Source organism: Staurois parvus, unplaced genomic scaffold, assembly GCF_062004578.1.
Source record: "Staurois parvus isolate SC_StPar_1 unplaced genomic scaffold, SC_StPar_1.0 ptg002775l, whole genome shotgun sequence".
NCBI classification, from domain to species: domain Eukaryota; kingdom Metazoa; phylum Chordata; class Amphibia; order Anura; family Ranidae; genus Staurois; species Staurois parvus.
In genome coordinates this window covers 17691-42410 of record NW_028320571.1, presented here as the reverse complement: position 1 = coordinate 42410, position 24720 = coordinate 17691, and the positions used below count along the sequence as shown (strand labels likewise).

At 45.3% G+C, this 24720-nt stretch overlaps 1 protein-coding gene across 1 annotated transcript; it reads left to right on the top strand.

Annotated features, from left to right (window-relative positions):
• The first annotated feature begins 1107 nt into the window (after nucleotides 1–1107).
• Nucleotides 1108–23295, top strand: LOC149429146 (IST1 homolog). The gene is made up of 10 exons (XM_089666675.1): nucleotides 1108–1310; nucleotides 6856–6956; nucleotides 8420–8600; nucleotides 9147–9234; nucleotides 11217–11300; nucleotides 13995–14105; nucleotides 16127–16255; nucleotides 17173–17295; nucleotides 18560–18608; nucleotides 21983–23295. Exons 2-10 carry the CDS (start codon nucleotides 6869–6871, stop codon nucleotides 22177–22179), a joined length of 1050 nt encoding a protein of 349 aa, XP_089522801.1. The 5' UTR covers nucleotides 1108–1310; nucleotides 6856–6868; the 3' UTR covers nucleotides 22180–23295.
• Nucleotides 23296–24720: the final 1425 nt, after the last annotated feature.

Genomic DNA, 24720 nt, shown 5'->3' with positions numbered 1-24720 from the left:
TCCTAGGACCCTTCGTTCACTATATCCGCTCTCCCCGGACCCCGCATTCACTATATCCGCTCTCCCCGGGCCCCCGCGTTCACTATATCCGCTCTCCCCGGGCCCCCGCGTTCACTATATCCGCTCTCCCCGGACCCCGCGTTCACTATATCCGTTCTCCCCGGACCCCGCGTTCACTATATCCTCTCTCCCCGGACCCCGCATTCTCTATATCCACTCTCCCCGGACCCGGCATTCACTATATCCTCTCTCCCCGGGCCCCGCATTCACTATATCCGCTCTCCCCGGGCCCCGCATTCACTATATCCGCTCTCCCCGGACCCCGCATTCACTATATCCGCTCTCCCAGGACCCCGCATTCACTATATCCGCTCTCCCCGGACCCCGCATTCACTATATCCTCTCTCCCAGGACCCCGCATTCACTATATCCGCTCTCCCCGGGCCCCGCATTCACTATATCCGCCCCCCCCGGACCCCGCATTCACTATATCCCCTCTCCCCGGACCCCGCATTCACTATATCCGCTCTCCCCGGATCCCGCATTCACTGTATCCGCTCTCCCCGGACCCCGCATTCACTGTATCCGCTCTCCCAGGACCCCGCATTCACTGTATCCGCTCTCCCCGGACCCCGCATTCACTGTATCCGCTCTCCCCGGACCCCGCATTCACTGTATCCGCTCTCCCCGGACCCCGCATTCACTGTATCCGCCCTCCCCGGACCCCGCATTCACTGTATCCGCCCTCCCCGGACCCCGCATTCACTGTATCCGCCCTCCCCGGACCCCGCATTCACTATATCCGCTCTCCCCGGACCCCGCATTCACTATATCCGCTCTCCCCGGACCCCGCATTCACTATATCCGCTCTCCCCGGTCTTGTGACTATAAAAGAGGTCGATGCAACTGCCACTTTAATTTTCCAGCATGCTTCACCACATACTGTGTGTTATTGTTCACAGCGGCTGTATGTGTGACAGGTCAGCACACGCACACACCCAGGTAAGGTATCCGTGTGATCACACATGTCACATGATCCACACCCTGTGATGATGTCACCAAACACAACACGTGCCTCCTTCTTACCACACATACCATAAGACTGATATATCCAGTCTGACTACATCCTCCGTCCCCGAGTCCCACTCCTCCATACGCCGTTCCCGAGCCGCACTCCTCTTCCCTACGCCGTTCCCGAGCCGCACTCCTCTTCCCTACGCCATCCCCGAGTCGCACTCCTCCTCCCTACGCCATCCCCGAGTCGCACTCCTCTTCCCATCGCCGTCAGGACCTGTCTGGAGCCAGCTCAGGTAGGGACCTTCTCCTCGATGAATTCCACAAAGGGTTCCTGTAGACTTGTATTATCCCTATCACTCGTTTTTCCGGAGTTCCGGGTCTAGAAAACGAATCCCCGGTCATGTATGTCCCTTTAAATGTCTAGTTTTCTATACGCAGCCGGTATATAGTGTACCTACGTTACGGGTATTAAACACAAAAGCAAACTTTTATTATATTGCAGCTTACCAATTCTCAGATGTGATGGCTTTTTTTAGGCTTTCTTTCTTTTATTTTCATCTGGTGATCCGGCCAGTAAGTCTGTTGTTTTTTAAGCCGTCCTGCAGATGTAGCACTTAGAGGGTTGAGACAAACCGTTTACCACTGATAGGGGTGCTTACAATGATCAGCTTTTATCGATGTAAATCCAATAGAAAACAAAACTGTTTGCTGTAACTCAGGGGTGCTCGATGTTTATATACATCGGGGGGGGGGGGGAATAAGGTTCAGGAGGGCGGGATTTTCAACACGAAACCAAAATCAAGAATGCGGAGACATGACCTCCAACTAACTGGAGGAAAGTTCAAAACTAATCTCATATTTTTACTGAAAGAGTAGTTGATGCTTGGAATAGACTTCCAGCAGAGGTAGTGAGCCGGTCACCAGTAACACCTCGGTCACATCAAGCCCGACTTGCAGTGAAGTCGCACAGTTTCAAAGTCGGGGGGACATGCCGATTTCAGGTGCGATATGCAAGACATCTGACACAGATGGATATGGAAATCGTACTCCACTTTAGAGATCGGTGCGGCTCTGACCAAGTCGGAGTCCCACCGATATGACCGCTGTAATTGCGGACAATAGGGTGCGACTTGGCATGCGATTTGCAAGTCGCATGGCATGCAAATCGCATGCCAATTCGCATCCAGTGCGACCGGGGACTCAATAGCTTCAAACCTGCGTAGGGCAAGCATAAGTCTATACTCAAAAAAAGTTAACAAAACAAAAACAAACAAAAAACAAAACAAAATAAACCCCCCAAAAAATCAAACAAAAAAAAACAAACAAAAAAAACCCAAAACAACAATAAAAACAAACCAAAAAAAAACACCAAACCCAAACAAAAAAAAGAAACAAAACAACAAAAACAAACAAAAAAAAAACCCAAACCAAAACAAAAAAAAACAAACAAAACAGCAACAAAAACAAACAAAAAACCCCCAAACCAAAACAAAAAAAAGCGGGCAGACTCCATAGACAACTCTGTCTTTTTCTGTCAGACAAATATATATATGTAGTCATATCTTTATTGTTTTTTGGTGTGGGCGGATTTCTGCCAGTCACAGGCTGTGCCACGCCCCTCCAGCCTGTGTCTTAGAATAAGAGGGAGGTGAAGCCTCCATCAATCAAGATGTCATATCCCACCCCCCATTGTGTTTAGCTGGTTAGTGGGCGTGGAGGAGGAAGGAGGGAGTGGGCTGTTATTTGACACTGTGTACACGCCCACATGTTTGTCTCACATGGGCTGCTCAGTTGTGATAGGAAGGAAATGCTCAGCATAGAAGCTCACTGAAAACTGAGCATGTGCAGTAGCTGCCAACACTGCTCTGCAGAATCCCCAGCTGCATTGGGGACATGGACAGAAGGGGAGGAGACAGAGAACAGCAGGATCAACCAGGTTGTTTTTTTTTCAGAATACAGAAAACGAATTCCACAATGACTATATGTGCAAAATGAAAAAATGTGTTTTGTTTCGCTTTGTTATTTGACTAATTTAGTTTTGTTCAATTAGTTAAATTTGTTTCATTTCTTTTTCGGAATTTGTTTCGGTCATGAAAATTCGACCAAATTCGAAATTTTGAACGGATTCGATAATAATTCTAAAGTTACGATCCATAATCCCCAATCCATGTGTGTTGTTGATACGGGGCTATATGAAGAGTTGTGGGACCAGATTGGAAATTTCTATTTTAGCAACATTTTCTCAGAGGCTTTGTTGATCAATACTCACGTCACCATAGCGCAGCTCACAATTTTTTTGTAAAATATTTTAGTCTTTTCTAATCTATTCTATTCTTTTCTATTATTTTATATTCTATTCTAACGTATTCTGTTCGAATTCAAATTTATTCTATTAAAAATTCAAATTCGGGAAGGCAATTATATTCTTTCTATTTTATCCTATTCTATTGTTTTTCTATTCTATTCTATGATTCTCTATTCTAATCTTTTCTATTCTATTCCTTAATTTTTATTTTTATTTTGCTCTGTTGTACTCTATTATTTTCTGTTCTATTCTTTGATTTTCTATTCTAAATGTTTCTATTCTATTCTAATGGATTCTATTCTTTTCTATTCTATTCTTTGATTTTCTATTGTATTCTAATGGATTCTATTCTTTTCTATTCTATTCTTTGATTTTCTATTCTATTCTAATGGAATATATTCTTTTCTATTCTATTCTTTGATTTTCTATTCTAATGGATTCTATTCTGTTCTATTCTATTCTTTGATTTTCTATTCTATTCTAATGGATTCTATTCTTTTCTATTCTATTCTTTGATTTTCTATTCTAAACTTTTCTATTCTATTCTAATGGAATATATTCTTTTCTATTCTTTGATTTTCTATTCTAATGGATTCTATTCTGTTCTATTCTTTGATTTTCTATTCTAATCTTTTCTATTCTATTCTAATAAGTTCTATTCTTTTCTATTCCTTTATTTTCTATTCTATTTTCTTCTGTTTTACTCTAATCGTTTCTACTGTACTCTGTTATATTTTTTTACTTTCTATTCTGTTCTTTTTTCCTCTGTTCTTTTATATTCTATTCTCTTCTTTTATTTTCTATTCTGTTCTTTTCTATTACTTTATTTTCTGTTCTATTTTATTATTTTCTTATTTTCGAATTTGAATTTGTTTTGGAATTCAGATCGATTCGAATTTCGGATGAATTTCATTTCGTTATTCCAGATTGGTTTAAATTCGTTACTATTGTAATTCAGGAATTCGAACACATCTGAATCTCTGAATAATGGAAAATTCTTCCGAATTTCAATTCGGAACGAAAGGGACTGCACATGTCTAATAGTGACATGAACGAGACCCCCCCCCGCAGTCGGATGCACACAGCACCTGTGCCTCTCTACAACCCTGGCGCGGGTGGACACATGGCTACGCTTGTGTGAATGGGGCCCACGAAGAGGCGTTTCTTTCTACGTTCTGCTTGGCTGGCTGGGCAGACATAAATCTCTCGGAGATGATAGGACTCCATAGAAGGGCCTCTCATGTCAGCTGACCGCAGCTCTCAGCCACAGACCGGTCTGACGGGTTTCAGGTCGACTTCCTGAGGGATATTATTAGCTCCAGTTTCAGCCGATAATAAGGAGGTATTACCTCCCACACAGCGCAGGTTTCATTCGTTCTATCAGCAGAGCGTGTGATCAGATGACGTCACCAACATTCAGCAGTTCTGACACAACAGAACGTATCTATAGAGTCAACAATCAGATTGAACCTTCTCCGCCATCAGGGCCTGGGGCGTAACTACGAAACATGGGGGGCCCCATTGCGAAAATTCTGATGTCCCCATCAGAGTGCCCCCTTACATCATGGATCAGTGAATGTACTCTCAGAGACCTGGGGTGGCATGACTAAAATCTGGGGGGGGGGGGACACAGCTCACCCCAGCACCCCCCTAGATCCGGCTCTGCTCTGCCATGTGTTGTGGTACACTGCATTACAAGAAATGAAAAAGTGCATAGTGCAATAGTTCAAAGTAATGGTCACGAAGAAGAGTGACGGCAGAAAAAAACACCAAGTGGTCCATCGAGTCCGTCCCATTTTTAAAAAATGTTTATATATACAGTGAAGGAAATGCGTATTTGCTCCCCTGCTGATGGTGAATGTTCGCCCCTCACACAGAAATGATCGGTCTAACAATGGAATGTTCGCCCCTCACACAGAAATGATCGGTCTAACAATGGAATGTTCGCCCCTCACACAGAAATGATCGGTCTAACAATGGAATGTTCGGTGTAACACTGAGAGACAGAATACAACAACAAATTCAGCAGAAATGCGTCTAACAAATGATGACTGATCTGCATGTTCATGAGGGAAAGAAGGATTTGATCCCCTTCACAAAACATGACTTAGTACTTGGTGGCAAATCCCTTGTTGGCAATCACAGAGGTCAGACGTTTCCTGGAGTTGGCCCCCAGGTTCGCACACATCTCAGGAGGGATTTTGGCCCACTCCTCTTGGCAGATCCTCTCCAAGTCATTAAGGTTTGGTGGCTGACGTTTGTCAACTCGAACTTTCAGCTCCCTCCACAGATTTTCAATCGGATGAAGGTCTGGAGACTGGCCAGGCCACTCCAGGACCTTAATGTGCTTCTTCTTGAGCCGCTCCTTTGTTGCCTTGGCCGTGTGTTTTGGGTCATTGTCATGCTGGAACACCCACCCACCACCCATTTTCAGTGCCCTGGCTGAGGGAAGAAGGTTCTCACCCAAGATTTGACGGTACATTGCCCCGTCCATCGTCCCTTTGATGCGGTGCAGTTGTCCTGTCCCCTTAGCAGAAAAACACCCCCAAAGCAGAATGTTTCCACCACTATGTTTCACAGTTGGGATGGTGTTCTTGGGGTCATAGGCAGCATTCCTCCTCCTCCAAACACGGCGAGATGAGTTGATGCCAAAGAGCTGGATTTTGGTCTCCTCTGACCACAACACTTTCCACCAGTCCTCCTCTGCATCATTCAGATGTTCAGTGGCAGACTTCAGACGGGCCTGGACATGGGCTTTCTTGAGCAGAGGGACCGTGCGGGCACTGCAGGATTTCAGTCCTTGTCGGCGTAGTGTGTTACCAATTGTTTTCTTGGTGACTGTGGTCCCAGCTGCCTGGAGATCATTGACAAGATCCTCACGTGTAGTTCTGGGATGATTCCTCACTGTTCTCATGATCATTGACACTCCACGAGGTGAGATCTTGCATGGTGCACCAGACCTAGGGAGACTGACACTTGTTTTGTGTTTCTTCCATTTGTGAATGATTGCACCAACTGTTGTCACCTTCTCACCAAGCTGCTTGGCCATAGTTTGGTAGCCCAGTCCAGCCTTGTGTTGGTCTACCATCTTGTCCCTGACATCCTTGGACAGCTCTTTGGTCTTTGCCATGGTGGAGAGTTTGGAATCTGATGGTTTGATTGCTCCTGTGGACAGGTGTCTTTTATACAGGTAACACAATGAGATTAGCAGCACTCCCTTTAAGAGACTTCTTCTAATCTCAGATTGTTACCTGTATGAGAGACACCTGGGAGCCAGAAATCCTGCTGAATGATAGGGGATCAAATACTTATTTCCCTCATGAACATGCAGATCAGTCATCATTTGTTAGACGCATTTCTGCTGAATTCGTTGTTGTATTCTGTCGCTCAGTGTTACACCGAACATTCCATTGTTAGACCGATCATTTCTGTGTGAGGGGCGAACATTCAACATCAGCCGGGGAGCAAATACACATTTCCTGCACTGTATAAATGAATTGCTTCTGTAAACTTACACTTTTCTCTTTCTGTAGACGAGAAGGCGCCATGCCGATTTCAGGATTTAAACCTGAGCGACTGAGGGTCAATCTCAGACTCGTCATCAATCGATTAAAGCTTCTGGAAAAAAAGAAAAGTGAGTGTTCCATCCTGAATCCCTTGCTTATTCATGATGTTTGTGCCTTTGTATGTATGAAATTTACTTTTATCGCTTTACCGGATTCCTACATCACCCACCCCTAAAACTCTGATCTCTCTCCACTGAGAGGGTGCACCACGATTCTTCTGCTTCAGCCTGTAGGCCAGGTGGGTAACCACTCCATATTGCAAGGCCTCACACACAAAATGGTTCCAGGCCGGATCACTCAGAATGGTTCTTTTCTCCAGGGGATGCTAAGATAGGGACCGGACTGCTCGGCAGGATACATCACAATTCTCTTGCTTCAGCCATAGGCCAAGTGGGGAGCCACTGCACATATTGCAAGGCCTTGCACGCCATGGTTCCAGGCCAGGTCACTCGGACAGGTTCCTTTCTGGAGGAGACACTAAGATAGGGACCTGACTGCTCAGCAGGGTGCATCACGATTCTTCAGCCCATAGGCCAAGTGGGGAGCCACTGCACATATTGCAAGGCCTTGCACACCATGGTTCCAGGCCAGGTCACTCGGACAGGTTCCTTTCTGGAGGAGACACTAAGATAGGGACCTGACTGCTCAGCAGGGTGCATCACGATTCTTCAGCCCATAGGCCAAGTGGGGAGCCACTGCACATATTGCAAGGCCTTGCACACCATGGTTCTAGACAAGATCGCTCAGACAGGTTCCTTTCCACAGTAGGCCCTAAGGTAGGGACCCGACTGCTCAGCAGGGTGCATCACGATTCTTCTGCTTCAGCCTGTAGGCCAGGTAGGTAACCACTGCACATATTGCAAGGCCTTGCATGCCATGGTTCCAGGCTAGGTTGCTCAGACAGGTTCCTTTGTGCAGGAGACGCTAAGATAGGGACCTGAGTGCTCAGTAGGGTGCATCACGATTCTTCTGCTTTAGCCCATAGGCCAAGTGGGAAGCCACTGCACATATTGCAAAGCCTTGCACACCATGGTTCCAGGCTAGGTCGCTCGGACAGGTTCCTTTCTGCAGGAGATGCTAAGATAGGGACCTGACTGCTCTGCAGGGTGCATCACGATTCTTCTGCTTCAGCCTGTAGGCCAGGTAGGTAACCACTGCACATATTGCAAGGCCTTGCACACCATGGTTCCAGGCTAAGTTGCTTGGACAGGTTCCTTTCTGCAGGGGACGCTACGTTAGGGACCCGACTGCTCAGCAGGGTGCATCATGATTCTCTTGCTTCAGCGCATAGGCCAAGTGGGGAGCCACTGCACATATTGCAAGGCCTTGCACACCATGGTTCCAGGCCAGAACGTTCAGACAGGTTCCTTTCCGCACCGGGTCCTAAAGTAGGGACCCAACTGCTTGGCAGGGTGCATCACATCAGACCACCCTGCCTACAGAACCTCCATCAAGATTTTTTGTGTATCAAATGTATCATATTTCACTTCCCTGCCCAACAATCAGTCATTGAGTTTTCATGTCCCTGTAGCGGAAATGGCCATGAAGTCCAGGAAGGAGATTGCTGACTACTTATCGTGCCGAAAGGACGAGCGAGCGAGGATCCGGGTGGAGCACATCATCCGAGAAGACTACATGGTGGAAGCTATGGAGATCCTGGAGTTGTACTGTGACCTCTTGTTGGCCCGATTCGGATTAATCCACTCCATGAAGTAAGACTGAACAGGATTTGCTGAATGAAAGTGCGACTCAACAATGTTAGGAATGGATAGGGAAGGGTTAAATACTGCATTTGGCTTTTACTGCCGTGTTTGGGGAGATTTCTCCTCACCCTATGTGTCACTGGGATAGGAAGTGAATGGTAATTGCTTCAATGGGGGCACATGCAGCAATGAGAATTGGTCAGGGGTTTTGTGTACTCAACCCCACCACCCCGCCCCCTCCCAAAAAGGACGCAGGGCCTCAGCGCTTTGTTTAGTTGGGCCATTTAAATGAAGGTTTCTAGAAAAACGTTTTGAAATGTAATAACCTGTTGTTTCTTCATGTGTCGTCCGTGCACAAAAAAGCTGGGGCGCCCAAAAACATTCTACCTAATGTATAACACCCAACAGAACATACCGGATATCAATTTGTAGCAAAAAAAAAAGTCAGAGAAAATGGCATAAAAGTACCTAAAAATGTGTATAAAGAGTATAAGAACCCAACGTTATCACTGAGGATCGATATATTAGGATCTGTAACTGGCTTCTCTTATACAGGGAGCTGGACCCCGGACTGGCTGAAGCTGTGTCCACCCTGATCTGGGCTGCCCCCCGCCTGCAGACAGAAGTCTCCGAACTCAAGACAGTAAGTGAGCAGAACAAACTAAACAAAACTTTCCAAAACATTGTGCTGTCTCCTTCTGCACCCCACTGTGTAAGAGCTGAACAAACATTGTCTGAATATAAACGTCTTGTGTATTTCTGCTTCAGTCTCGGAGACTTTGAGGTATTTTTGTTCCAGATCTGTACAGTAATCCAACAACTCTTCTGTGCAGGAACTTCCTGTGATAAAGACCGCTCACTGCTGCTCCCTCTCCTGGTGCAGGATGGCTGGTCTGGTCTCCGCCCCCTCCTGTAGTTTTCTGCAGGCAGCCTGTAGTGGGTGGAGCCTGCTGGGCCCCTCCTACAGCTGTACTGTCTACACAGGCTATGTACAGCACAGTGATAATGTCACTGATACCTTTACAAAGATTTATCTGGGTTTGCAAAGGTATTTGGTGTGGCTATAGGGCCCTCTGATCCCTCTTATATTGAATTGTGTTCTAACTGGACTGTCTCCCTGGACTGGACTACCCTCCCCATTTTGTAAACTGCTGTACAAATTGTTGGTGCCATATAAATCCTGAATAGTAATTTACAGTATTCAAAAGGTTATTATTATTCAATATATTATTATTATTATTCATTTTGTAAAGTGCTGGGCAAACTGTTGGCGCTATATAAATCCTGTATAATAATAATAATAACAACAACAATAATAACAATCACAGACTGCCTCTGGCACTCCCCCCCCCTCCCAATCACAGCCTTCCTCTGGCACACCCCCCTCCCAATCACAGCCTGCCTCTGGCACACACCCCTCCAAATCACAGCCTGCCTCTGGCACACCCCCCTCCCAATCACAACCTGCCTCTGGTACACACCCCTCCCAATCACAACCTGCCTCTGGTACACACCCCTCCCAATCACAGCCTGCCTCTGGCACACACCCCTCCCAATCACAGCCTGCCTCTGGCACACCCCCCTCCCAATCAAGGCCTGCCTCTGGCACACACCCCTCCCAATCACAGCCTGCCTCTGGCACACACCCCCTCCCAATCACAGCCTGCCTCTGGCACACCCCCCTCCCAATCAAGGCCTGCCTCTGGCACACACCCCTCCCAATCACAGGCTGCTTCTGGCACACACCCCCTCCCAATCACAGCCTGCCTCTGGCACACACACCCTCCCAATCACAGCCTGGCACGCACCCCCTCCCAATCACAGCCTGCCTCTGGCACACACCCCCTCCCAATCACAGCCTGCCTCTGGCACACACCCCCTCCCAATCACAGCCTGCCTCTGGCATACCCCCCCTCCCAATCACAGCCTGCCTCTGGCATACCCCCCTCCCAATCACAGCCTGCCTCTGGCACACACACCCTCCCAATCACAGCCTGCCTCTGGCACAAACCCCCCCCCCCCCATCACAGCCTGCCTCTGGCACACACCCCCTCCCAATCACAGCCTGCCTCTGCCATACCCCCCACCCAATCACAGCCTACTTCTGGCACACCCCCCTCCCAATCACAGCCTGCTTCTGGCACACCCCCTCCCAATCACAGCCTGTCTCCGGCACACAAACCCTCCCAATCACAGCCTGCATCTGGCACACACCCCCTCCCAATCACAGCCTGCCTCTGGCACACCCCCCTCCCAATCACAGCCTGCCTCTGGCACACCCCCCTCCCAATCACAGCCTGCCTCTAGCACACCCCTTCCCAATCACAGCCTGCCTCTTGAACACACCCTCTCCCAATCACAGCCTGCCTCTGGCACACCCCTTCCCAATCACAGCCTGCCTCTTGAACACACCCCTTCCCAGTCTCAGCCTACCTCTTGAACTTCCACTAAAGTCAAGATTAAGCCCCACCTTCTCCAGACACCAAGCCCCACCCTCTGCAATTCAGTTGTCAAAGGCCAGAGTTTCATTGGGTAGAAAAGGCTTTGACATTTAGGAGGAGGAAACGTTTTGTTGCTTTTGAACACATGAGTAAGGCTGCGTATGTATTCTGCTTTCTGTTATAGGTGGCCAGTCAGCTCTGCCATAAATACAGCAAAGAATACGGCAACCTCTGCCGGACCAACCAGATAGGAACAGTCAGTGAAAGGGTGAGTATGATCCGAGAACCGACACAATGTATCCACCATCAGGGCATAACGTATCCACCTTCGGGACGCAACGTATCCACCTTCAGGACAGAATGTATCCACCTTCGGGACAAAATGTATCCACCTTCGGGGCGCAACGTATCCACCATCGGGACGCAACGTATCCACCTTCAGGACAGAATGTATCCACCTTCGGGACGCAACGTATCCACCTTCGGGACGCAACGTATCCACCTTCGGGACGCAACGTATCCACCTTCGGGACGCAACGTATCCACCTTCGGGGCGCAACGTATCCACCTTCGGGGCGCAACGTATCCACCATCGGGACGCAACGTATCCACCATCGGGACGCAACGTATCCACCATCGGGACGCAACGTATCCACCTTCGGGGCGCAACGTATCCACCTTCGGGGCGCAACGTATCCACCTTCGGGACGCAACGTATCCACCTTCGGGACGCAACGTATCCACCTTCGGGACGCAACGTATCCACCTTCGGGACGCAACGTATCCACCTTCGGGACGCAACGTATCCACCTTCAAGAAGCAACGTATCCACCTTCAGGATGCAACGTATCCACCTTCAGGACGCAACGTATCCACCTTCGGGACGTTATGAGGTTTATTTACTAAAGCTGGAGAGTGCAAAATCAGACTCACTTCTGCATAGAAACCAATCAGCTTCCAGGTTTCATTGCCAAAGTTTCATTGAACAAGCTGAGGTTAGAAGCTGATTGGTTTCTATGCAGAAGGGAGTCTGATTTTGGACTCTCCAGCTTTAGTAAATAAACCCCAATGTATCCACCTTTAGGACACAATGTATACACCTTCAGGACACAATGTACCATGTATCTGTGCCAGTCTGCAACATATGTGCAGCCTATAGGGGGCAGTCCACCCAGGAGCTAGATTTAGCTATTGGTATATGCCAGTGGTGGGCAACCTTTTTTTTCAACTGAGCCAAATCTCGCCAAAACCACGATTGAAATTTATTTTGAGAGCCACAATTTTAAAACTGAAAATACATAGGATGGTACACTGTTTTTTAGTTTCAATAAGTTTTTATAGTAATTCATCCCCCATATAGTAATTCATCCCCCATGGTAATTCATCCCCCCTATAGTAATTCATCCCCCCTATAGTAATTCATCCCCCATATAGTAATTCATCCCCCATATAGTAATTCATCCCCCATATAGTAATACATCCCCCCTATAGTAATTCATCCCCCCTATAGTAATTCATCCCCCATAGTAATTCATCCCCCATATAGTAATTCATCCCCCATAGTAATTCATCCCCCATATAGTAATTCATCCCCCATATAGTAATTCATCCCCCATAGTAATTCATCCCCCATATAGTAATTCATCCCCCATAGTAATTCATCCCCCATAGTAATTCATCCCCCATATTAATTCATCCCTCATATAGTAGTAGTAAGTAAGTAGCAAGTAGTAAGCCAAGTCCCCCCTGTGTCAATTCACTTACCTTTGCTCCGCGCGTTCCTCTCGCCGTGTTCCCACGCCGTTCCGGTCTTCAGGGCGGACTGTGAGAGGAGCCTAGCTCCCCTCACGTTCGTCACGCTGCTCCGCCTACACACATCCTGACAGCCAATCACTGGCTATCAGGATGTGAGTGGCAGCGAGACTGGCCAATCATTGCATTTGAGCGCGCTGCCCTGGCTGGTTTTTTTTTGGATCACGTTGCAGAGTCCCTGCCGCCCGAGAGGAGGGAGGGGAGCGGCGCCCGGCACACAAGAGCCGCATTAAAGCGTGTAAAGAGCCGCATGTGGCTCGCGAGCCGCGGCTTGCCGACCACTGGTATATGCGGAAGTTTGATCTGCTTATATTCTGCCTTTCCTGGTCCCTCCTTCCCCCTCCTCATCACCATATTAATGACATATTTACATAAAACCTTACCAGTTTGGTCACCTGCTGACTTGACAACATCCACAGGCAGCTTAACTCTTCATTAAGGCACAGAAGTTGAATCCCAAACAATTTTTCTTCAGCTAATTGCTGCACAGAGGATGTTTTTCCAGTCTTTTGAAGTGTAAGAAGGCAATGACTTTCACAAGCCCTCCTGCCTCTGCGAATAACTTACATTGACTGAGAGAGCATGGAAGAAGTGGGGAGGGTTTTAGCTAAGAGTAAACTAACTAGCACTAAACAGGAGGAGAGGACAGAGGAAGATGTTCGGTTTCAAATGTTGCTTCATGGAACCGTATGGATATGACCGCTGTAATTGCAGACAATAGGGTGCAACTTGGCATGCAATGTGCAAATCGCATGCCAAGTATCACCCAGTGCGGTTGTAATGCAAGCAAGTAAAAGGAAATCTCTCTAAAGACGTGTTACTGAAACAGGGTGTCCCCATTGAAACATTTCCTCTCACTTCCTGCTCCTGTGACAACTGTAGACCTTTCTGCCCCATTGGCAAAGGTATCCAAGAAAAAAAAAAGAGGGGGTGAACGGGGACACGGACCACTAGGGTTCGAGGATACATGTCCTCCCATTGTCCTCGATGCGTCATAAATCAAGGCCATATTTGCTTCTTTTACATTCTATATACTGCATATTTATAGAACTATAATTTTTTTAAGTTTTGTGTCTACCTACTGAACAATAAAGTTACATTGAATTCTGCCGTATGCCAACTGTTTGCTGAACACGCTTTCTTTCCACAGCTCATGCATAAACTAAGCGCGGAGGCACCCCCAAAAATCCTGGTGGAGAGATACCTGATAGAGATCGCCAAGAATTACAACGTCCAGTTTGAACCGGACGCCAGAGTCATGGTGAGCGAAACGGCGGATTTATGGCAGCGTTGGTTTTATTCAGCCTTTAACCCCTCCAGAGGATTCCCCCCCTTCCTGACCAGGCCATTTTATGCGTTACTGCGCTGCATTACTTTAACTGACAATTGCGCGGTCATGCAATGCTGCACCAAAATTAAATTTACATCATTTTTCCCCACAAATAGAGCTTTCTTTCGGTGATATTTGATTGCCTGTTTTTTATTTTTTGCACTACAAACAAAAAAAGACCGACAATTTTGAGGAAAAAAAACAGTATTTTTGATGTTTGCTATTAAACATGTCCAGTAAAAAAATTTAAAAAAGAAAACGTCCCGATACGTGTAAATTAATTGGTTTACGTGATAGTTATAGCATTTACAAATGGCGGGATAGATACTGGGATTTTGTTTTTTTATACTAGTAATGGAGGCGATCAGCGACTTATAGCGGCGGATATTCTGACACTGGGGGGGGGAACAATACAGTGGTCGGTGCTAATAAAAAGCACTGACACTGTACTAATGGCACTGGGCAGGAAGGGGTTAACATCTGGGGAGATCAAAGGGTTAACTGTGTGCTGGGTGTGTTTTACTAGGGAGACATGCTACTTTGTATTTTATTCTCTTTCTCTTTCTTTGTTTTTCTTTCTAAATTTCTTTCTTCTTTTTTACTTTCTCTTTTTCTTTCTTTCATTCTAAATGTTTCTTTCTAAATTGCTAAATTCTTTCTAAATTTCTATCTTTCTTTCTTCTTTTTTTCTCTTCCTTTCTTTCTCTTTCTTTCTTAATTTCTTTTTTTCTAAATGTCTTTCTTTCCTTCTTTTTAAATTTCTTTCTTTCTCTCTTTTTTTCCTTTTTTCTTTCTTTCTTTCTTTATTTATTTTTTCTTTGTAAATTTCTTTCTTTCTTTTTCTTTCTTAATGTTTTTCTTTCTTTCTAAATTTCTCTCTTTCTTTCTTTGTAAATTGATACATTTCTTTCTCTTACTTTCTTTCTAAATTTCTTTCTTTCTTAATTTTGTTTCTAAATTTCTTTCTTTCTTCTTTTTTTCCTCTCTCTTTCTTAATTTCTTTTTTTCTAAATGTCTTTCTTTCCTTCTTTCTGAATTTCTTTCTTTCTCTCTTTTTTTCCTTTCTCTTTCTTTCTTTTTTCTTTGTAAATGTATTTCTTTCTTAATGTTTTTCTTTCTTTCTAAATTTCTTTCTTTCTTAATTTTGTTTCTAAATTTCTTTCTTTGTTTCTTTCTAAATGTATTTTTTTCTAAACGTATTTTTTTCTAAATGTCTTTCTTTCCTTCTTTATTTCCTTCTTTCTTTCTAAATTTCTTTCTTTTTCTTTCTTCTCCCTCGCTTTCTTTCTTGCTAAATTTCTCTAAAAATTTATTTTCTTTGTTCTTTTTTCTTTCTCTTACTTTCTTTCCGGAAATCTGGCCAGCCAATAGACTCTCCCCCCAAGCAACAATAGATCTCAGCAGAAATAACAGACCCCCCCCAGTAACAACAAATCCAACCCAGCAACAATAGATCCATCTCCTAGATTGTAAGCTCCAAAGAGCAGGGACCTCAATCCCCTCGTGTTCTGCATTGTATTGGTATTGTTCTGTCACATGTTCTGTCCCCCTCTGTAATGTACAGCGCTGAGCCAACTATTGGCGCTTTATAAATACTGTATAATAATAATAATCTCCAGTGAAAAAATAGACCTCCCCTGCAACAATAATGCCCCCTCCCCCCCTTCCAGCAACAAGAGATTCCCCAGTAGCCAGATAAATTCAGTGCTGGAGGTGCCAGAACAGCATTCCTGCTGCATAAAAGCCCTGATTTGGTGATATGGCCTCATTTGTGTTTCTTTCATTTCTAAGCAATCTTACATAATTGATGCACTTTAGAGAGAAAAGAGTAGAATTGTTTCATATGTGGAATTCATTGCTTTCCGCATTCGCTTGGGTGACGCATGGAAACCGACCCGACGTGAACCAGTCCTAAGTCAGACGATCATAACTTTGTACTTCTCTGTCCTCAGAGCGAGGTGCCCCCTGAAGTCGATGGAAGAAATTCTCGAAGCAGCAATAGAAGAGGGGGTCCGGGTAATGGAGGAGCTGGTGGTGGCGGCTTCGGAGGCAAAGCGACTTGTCCGTATCCCAAAGTGATAGTAAGTTTCTATCAACCAGTGTGGAATCGTATCATCGCAAAGTGCGCACATTCGTTGAACGGTTTGATCATGCGCAATTATTATTTGTTATGGCCGTCTGGACTGCTCCGGTAATACGGTCATGTTAGCACGATGGCAGCAAATCGCACACAGGATGCGAAAGCCCCAGTAGATCAGCCATTGTTGAAATATTCAGACCAGCCCGTCTGGCACCAACAACCATACCACATTCAAAGTCACTTAAATCCCTTTTCTTCCCCATTCTGATGCTCGGTTTGAACTTCAGCAAGTCGTCTTCACCGCGTCTAGATGCCTAAAAGCATTGATTTGCTGCCATGTGATTGGTTAATTAGTATTTGTGTTACCAAGCCATTGGGCAGGTGAACCCAATAAAGAGACCGGTGAATGTATCTTCTTACAGTTTTATGATTCCACGCTGCTGTACGCCTTCAAAAAAACTTTATTGAGATAGATAATCAATTTGCAGTGGTGCATTTAGGTTTTGTGCTGCCCTAGGCGACACAAAAATCGTCTGCCCCCCAAAAACACCAACCAACACCCCCCTTCCCCCTTCTGTGGAGAGAGCCTGACATTGACCCCCCCCCCCCCCGGTGATAGAGAGAAAGACACCCATCTCCACAGCTCCGGACATCCCCAAGAATGAGAGTCAGGCTCTATATACACCATCAAGCAGCCTGTAGCCTCTCTGTCGGATCCCACCTGGTTCCCATGGCACGCGCGTCCCTTCTTCTGGGGGGGGGGGGGTGCTGCCCCCCTGAAACATGCCGCCCTAGGCAAGTGCCTTGTTTGCCTTGTGGTAAATACGCCCCTGTCAAGGTGTGCCTGGCCAACTCTTTTTCATTCAGTTGTAAACTGTCCTGATAGCATTTTCTGACCTGCTGGTATAAACTTTTTAGGAGCCAATTCCTGACGCTGATGTTGGGATCTACGAAGAATGTACATTCATGTATCCTCCTCCTCCTTCCCAGAAGGGAAATGTGCCACCAGCCCTGCCTGGCCTTCCTCCATCCTATGCCATGGTAAGTACCGAAAATTCCAAATACAGAGGTGTATACCAGTGGTCTACTCTGGGAGTGGGCTGACCAGGAGGGGCGGCTGCCCTGGGCACAATGGTTTACTGTCTATTATCATTTTGTATTCATTTCCAATGTGCCTGTGAACTTGTTACAATGATTTGTGTTAGAAATTCTGTATATAGCTCTACAGGACAGTGCACAGTCCACATTTCTGCTTTCTTGCAGAGTGGGGGATGGGTCTGGTAAATATGTCATATTTTCCAGCCACTTCCTTTCCTGAATGAACACAATGAGTGATAGGTACTGATCACTTACTGTGTTCATTCAAACTGAAGCATAGTAAACTGTGCTTTTTTTTGGGAGGGAGGGGGGCCTGTTCGGTTGGCTGTATGGGGCCCCATGGATTCTAAAAGCAGCCAGTGAACCGAAGTGTATAGATGACATATTCGTGACATCCGTGTTTGTTCAGTTTTTCCCTCCCAGAGCTTAACAGACCCATGTTAGGTCTGTGGGCAGATGAATGTAAACAGACGTGCATCCATTTACATCTGACTACCTTAGATCCATCACATGTCCGAAAAAAAAATTAAAAACCGTAGAACTTTGCTATTTTTTTTCTTTTCTTTTCACTTTTTCAGACCTAGAAGGACTCATAGGTGGGGCGGACTGACCATTTAGCCACTTGGGCACTGCCCAAGGGCCCGGGGTCAGTAGGGGGCCCCATGAGATGCCCCTGGTACCTTTCATAGGCTTTTTTGGGTGTGCTTTGAGTATGGGCGAGGACACAGGGGCCCCATGATTTCCTATTGCCCAGGGGCCCCATGAGTTGTCAGTCCGCCCCTGCTCATAGGTAACCAGATGGAAACAGATGCACATCTGTTTACATCTGCCTGCCCATACACTAACATGAAGCTTTTGTTCTGATCCACCTAAAGTACTGGTGCAGCACTACCCCCTTAGGAGGCGCTGAAGTTTTGGATCCCCCTATAGTCCTGCACAGCCAGGAAACAGGCATTTTCCACATCAACTTGCATCCAGGAGACCGTAACCAGTCCTTGAGCTTTGTTTTGAAGTTTTATTAGGGGGATTCAACTTGGATGAGGTGAGGGGATAGAAAACTAAGGAATGTTGGAAGAAACAAATCGGTCGCCACGGGTAAATCTACCCAATGCTTCCTTATCATCCGTGCGTAGTAACGGGGAAGGGCAGGGGAGGTATTCTGGCTCAGAGGCTCAATGTGTAAATTTGTTTTATTTATTCTTCCCAGCTGAAACCCCCCAGACCGGACATTCAGGTTTTTCCTGCTCCGGACAATGGTAAGTACAACGGGTTCTGTATCTTTTTTCTTATCTAAGTATTGTCTCAGTCAGTATGCAAAGAGTCAGGACGTGAAAAAAGATGACCATTTGTATTCTACGTAATTAACATCTTCATTTATTTTATTAATTTCCCATAATGCACCTGTAAAATAAGATTTTGAGGTGTGCAGACGACAGAGTGCAGACCATCATTTCTCACCTTAACCCCTCGCCCTCCGGAGGATTCCCCCCCCCCCTTCCTGACACGGCCATTTGTTGCGATACGGCGCTGCATTATTTAATTGACAATTGTGCAGTCATGCAAAGTTGCACCCAATTGAAATTTAGTCTTTTTTTTTCCCACAAATGGAGCTTTCTTTCGGTGGTATTTGATCGCCTCTGCATTTTATTTTTTGCGCTATAAACAAACACCCTGGACGGGGCTAAACAGGGATGGTTCCAAGGAAGCATTGCAACAATCAAAATGACTGTTGTTGTTTAATAGGTCTCATATTTCCACTTATCATAGGTGATTCTGGTCATATCTAAGAAAGACTCAGTGACTTGATTCTTGGGTTGGGCCATGCCAAACAGAGGGGACTCTGTGAGGCAGATTTGGACAGGACTAACCAGGAATGGTTCCAAGGAAGCATTAAAACAATAAAAATGTCTACCTGTTGTTTAATATCTGTCTTATTTTCTCATTGCGAGTCAGTGGCCTGATCCTTAAGTTGGGTCATGCCAAACAGAGGAGGTTCTTTGAGGCAGATCTGGACGGGGCTAAACAGGGATGGTTCCAAGGAAGCATTGCAACAATCAAAATGTCTACCTGTTGGTTAATAGGTATCATATCTCCATATAGCGTAGGTGATTCTGGTCATATCTAAAGATTTAGTGGTTTGATCCTTGACTTGGATCATGCCAGAGGAGGCTCTTAGAGGCAGATCTGGATGGGACTAACCAGAGATGGGTCCATAGCAACATTGTAACATTCAAAATGTCTGCCTGTTGTGTATGAGGTGTCATATTTCCTCGTTTCATAAGTGATTCTGGTGATATCTAACAAAGATTCAGTTGCTTGATCTTTGGGTTGGGTCATGCCAAACAGAGGAGGTTCTTCGAGGCAGATCTGGAAGGGGCTAAACAGGGATGGTTCCAGGAAGCATTGCAACAATCAAAATGACTGTTGTTGTTTAATAGGTCTCATATTTCCACTTATCATAGGTGATTCTGGTCATATCTAAGAAAGACTCAGTGACTTGATTCTTGGGTTGGGCCATGCCAAACAGAGGGGACTCTGTGAGGCAGATTTGGACAGGACTAACCAAGAATGGTTCCAAGGCAGCATTAAAACAATAAAAATGTCTACCTGTTGTTTAATATCTGTCTTATTTTCTCATTGCGAGTCAGTGGCCTGATCCTTAAGTTGGGTCATGCCAAACAGAGGAGGTTCTTTGAGGCAGATCTGGACGTGGCTAAACAGGGATGGTTCCAAGGAAGCATTGCAACAATCAAAATGTCTACCTGTTGGTTAATAGGTATCATATCTCCTCATAGCGTAGGTGATTCTGGTCATATCTAAAGATTTAGTGGTTTGATCCTTGAGTTGGATCATGCCAGAGGAGGCTCTTAGAGGCAGATCTGGATGGGACTAACCAGAGATGGGTCCATAGCAACATTGTAAAAATCAAAATGTCTGCCTGTTGTGTATGAGGTGTCATATTTCCTCGTTTCATAAGTGATTCTGGTGATATCTAACAAAGATTCAGTGGCTTGATCCTTGGGTTGGGTCATGCCAACAGAGGTGGCTATTTTAGGTCCTTAGGTCGGGTCATACCAAACAGAGGAGGTTCTTTGAGGCAGATCTGGATGAGGCTAACCAGGGTCAGTTCCAAGGAAGCATTGCAACAATCAAAATGGCTGTTGTTGTTTAATAGGTATCATATTTAAACATATATGTGATTCTGGTAATATCTAAGAAAGATTCAGTGGCTTGATCCTTGGGTTGGGCCATGCCAAACAGAGGAGGCTCTTTGAGGCAGATTTGGACAGAACTAACCAGGGATGGTTCCAAGGCAAAATTAAAACAATCAAAACGTCTACCTGTTGTTTAATAGCGGTCTTATTTCCTCATTGCGAGTCAGTAGCCTGATCCTTAGGTTGGGTCATGCCAAACAAAGGAGGTTCTTTGAGGCTGATCTGGGCGGGGCTAACCAGGGATGGTTCCAAGGAAGCATTGCAACAATCAAAATGGCTATTGTTGTTTATTAGGTCTCATAATCTACATATCATAGGTGATTCTAGTCAAATCTAACGAAGAGTCAGTGGATGGATCCTTGGGTTGGGCCACGACAAACAAGGAGGCTCTTTGAGGCAGATCTGGATGGGACTAACCACGGACGATTCCAATGCATCATTGTAACAATTAAAAAAGTCTGCCTGTTGGTTAATAAGTGTCATATTTCCTCACAGCATAGGTGATTCTGGTCATATCTAACTAAGAATCAGTGGCATGTTCCTTGAGTTGAGTCAGGCCAAACAAAGGTGTCTCTTTAAAGCAGACCTGGACATAACTAACCAGGGATGGTTATGAGCAGCATTGTAATAATAAAAAAGTCTACCTATTTTTTAATAGCCATCATATTTCTTCATAGTGAGTCAGTGGCCTGATCCTTAGGTTGATTCAAGTCAAGAAGAGGAAGCTCTTTGAGACAGATCTGGATGGGACTAACCAAGGATGGTTCCAAGGCATCATTGTAACAATCAAAATGTCTACCTGTTGGTTAATAGGTATCATATCTCCTCATAGCGTAGGTGATTCTGGTCATATCTAACAAAGATTTAGTGGTTTGATCCTTGAGTTGGGTCATGCCAAACAGAGGAGGCTCTTAGAGGCAGATCTGGATGGGACTAACCAGAGATGGGTCCATAGCAACATTGTAACATTCAAAATGTCTGCCTGTTGTGTATGAGGTGTCATATTTCCTCGTTTCATAAGTGATTCTGGTGATATCTAACAAAGATTCAGTGGCTTGATCCTTGGGTTGGGTCTTGCCAACAGAGGTGGCTTTTTTAAGCAAGGCAGATCTGGACAGCAGTAACCAGGGAGGGATGGTTCCAAGGAGACATTGTAACAACAAAAGTGTCTACCCGTTGTTTGATAGATATTACAATTCCTCATAGCATAGCTGATTCTGGTCATGTGTAACAAAGAGTCAATGGCTAAGGTCGGCGGGTTGGTTCTTCCAGCAGTCAACTAATGATTAAAGGATTCCTTCAAGTAGAACGATATGAGTTGGAGCTTAGAAATTCTTGAATAAGAAACAGAACAATGAATTTGAGATCGAACGTTACCTATGTGTAATACTCATGTTATGTATTCTCATTTGTAGGACCTGTAGCTATGCCAAGGACAACCTTGGGCCCAAACAACGTTCCTGATGGCTATGAGGGCCTACCACTACCCAAGCTCCCTTCTATCCCCGTCAGCCCTGTTCGTACTCCCCCCAAAACAGGCCCGTCCCCGTATGAAGATATAGACTTCGAGGACCTGTCTAAACGTTTGGAGGAGCTTAAGAAGAAGACATAAAACCTTCCTTGCTGTTTCTTTCCTTGACGATAAAGACAATTTCATTTTCTCCAAGTCTGCTGCCTGGAACTTTTTCCTATTCAATCATTCTGGAGGATGTATGCCGTCTGTGCGCCTTACCAGAAATGCAAAACACTCGTCTTCTTTCTTTCTTCATTAAATGACAGGATCATTGCCAGGAAAAGCCAAAGCAAACCAAGGCCTGGTGACAAATGGACAATTTCAGGTTCCTTATGTCATAAATCACTAGTTTGGACAATCAGAGGAAAAAAAGTGTAATTTCCAAATTAAAGTAGAACCCAGCAGGCACATATAAAAGACACAAATGAATTCAGCTCCGCAATCACGAATGTATGTTTTTAAGATGTAAGCAATTTAGGCGACTGGATTTGACAGAGGGCGTGGTCAGTACGGCGGCTGAGGCCATTCCTCGACACTGGACTCCTGGGGGTCAGTTGAGCAGCGCCCATCCCTTCACTTGTATTGCCTGCCACTGGATTTGACTTGGTGTCAGCCTCTTGCCGTCCTTGTACAGCAGGGCTCAGATTATGAGTGGGAGAAGCAGCAGAATGAGCCAGTTGTGCTCTAGTGCTGATAGGAGGAGAAAGCAGAGCGACAGACAATCAATGTGCTGATTCTCCTTTCACAGTTCAGTCACAGGGTGGGGGGGAGAGGAATCTGCAAGTAAAAGTGCAGCAGAGGAAAACCAGGTCTCCTCCGCCTGCAACAGGGTTGTGCTTTAAAGCAGAGCTGTGTATATTCTGGGACTGGATCGACAGAAATGCTTTGGCATACATATATGAATTTCACTTGTGGATTTAGCTGGAGTTCAGCATCCAAGAAAAAAGTGCAGAACCTCTTTTTGATAGAGTGCCCATGCGGATAGCAGTCCACATTACCAGTGTGGTTACAAAAGGAACCTGCACAAATGTTTGTCACAATATCGACCATTTTTGTATCCCTGCAGAATACAGCGACATGCAGGGAAGTATCAGGAGAACCTTAGCATGTATAATAGCATTGTACACTAGCTAAAGGGTGCGGAAGAGCCCTGCGGAAATCGCTAAATTTGAACAAAATTCAGAATAAAAGTCAAAATTCTGACTTCTAATCTCAGACGTTTGTTTAATGTCATTTTTTTTGTGTGTGATGTACATCTTTTATGAATCTTGGTTTCTGTGTGTTGTTTGTGATTAAATATTGTCTATTGTATTGGCTGATTACATATGCAGTCATTGCTTACTGCTTTGCAGCACCACACAATGGCTGCGCTTTACTGTCCTTTCTCACCATGTGAGTCTATGAGTCAGCACATTAAGGTTCTGGAGTGGCCTAGCCAGACCTAGATTGAAAATCTGTGGAGGGAGCTGAAAGTTCGAGTTGCCAAACGTCAGCCACCGAACCTTAATGACTTGGAGAGGATCTGCCAAGAGGAGTGGGCCAAAATCCCTCCTGAGATGTGTGCGAACCTGGGGGCCAACTCCAGGAAACGTCTGACCTCTGTGATTGCCAACAAGGGATTGGCCACCAAGTACTAAGTCATGTTTTGTGAAGGGGATCAAATACAGCCGGATTTCTGTCATCTGTAACAAATATCTTTATCCGAATAAATGCTTCTCTCTGGAAAAGAACTATTGATTGGTGCGGGAAACGTATATAGAAATATATACTGGTGATACGTCCTCCATCTTTGATATAACATAACAGATTTGTCTCGTGAACTGTTTGTGTGTGGATCTCATAATTATTAGAAGACAACACGTATGTGAAATTGCAATAAAAAAAAAAAAAAAAAAATCGTACTGCAGAAAATCGCACGTTAAGATGCTGACATTCACTAGCTGCGATTTCAATTTGCAAATCACACCTACAATCACACTGGTATGATCGGACACACCGCTGCGATTTAAAATCACGAAATTTGTGTGCCATTTCAGCGTGATTTTAGGTGCGATTTCTGAAGACTTTGTTGCGACGTGTGAAGATTTTCAATGATTTCTTGCAATTTGCAGTTCGATTTCCATCATATCCCATGTATGTAAAATCGCAACAAAACTGCAGAAAAAGGTTTCGCAGACAGGTGCAGGTGTTACTCCCCTGGGACCCCCACTGCTCTCGACGGCTCCTCCCAACTTTAGAACTACTTCAGAAATCGCACGTCAAGACGCTGACATTCACATTTATTAGCTGCGATTTCAGGTTGCGATTTCAATTTGCAAATCACACCTAAAATCACACTAGTATGACTGGGCACACCGCTGCGATTTAAAATCACGCGATCAGTGTGCCTGTTCAGCATGATTTTGGGTGCGATTTCTGAAGACTTTGTTGCGACTTGTGAAGATTTTCAATGATTTCTTGCAATTTGCAGTGCGATTTCCATTATTTCCTATGTATGTGAAATCGCAACAAAACTGCAGAAAAAGGTTTCGCAGACAGGTGCAGGTGTTACTACTCTGGGACCCCCACTGCTCTCGCCGGCTCCTCCCAACTTTAGAACTACTTCAGAAATCGCACATGTCAGGACGCTGACATTCACAT

Coding starts and splice junctions, on each gene's coding strand:
- LOC149429146 (XM_089666675.1), top strand. CDS start 6,869: ATGCCGATTTCAGGATTTAAACCTGAGCGACTGAGGGTCAATCTCAGA. Junction 14,106..16,126: donor AACCGGACGCCAGAGTCATG/GTGAGCGAAACG, acceptor CTCTGTCCTCAG/AGCGAGGTGCCCCCTGAAGT. Junction 17,296..18,559: donor TTCCTCCATCCTATGCCATG/GTAAGTACCGAA, acceptor TATTCTTCCCAG/CTGAAACCCCCCAGACCGGA.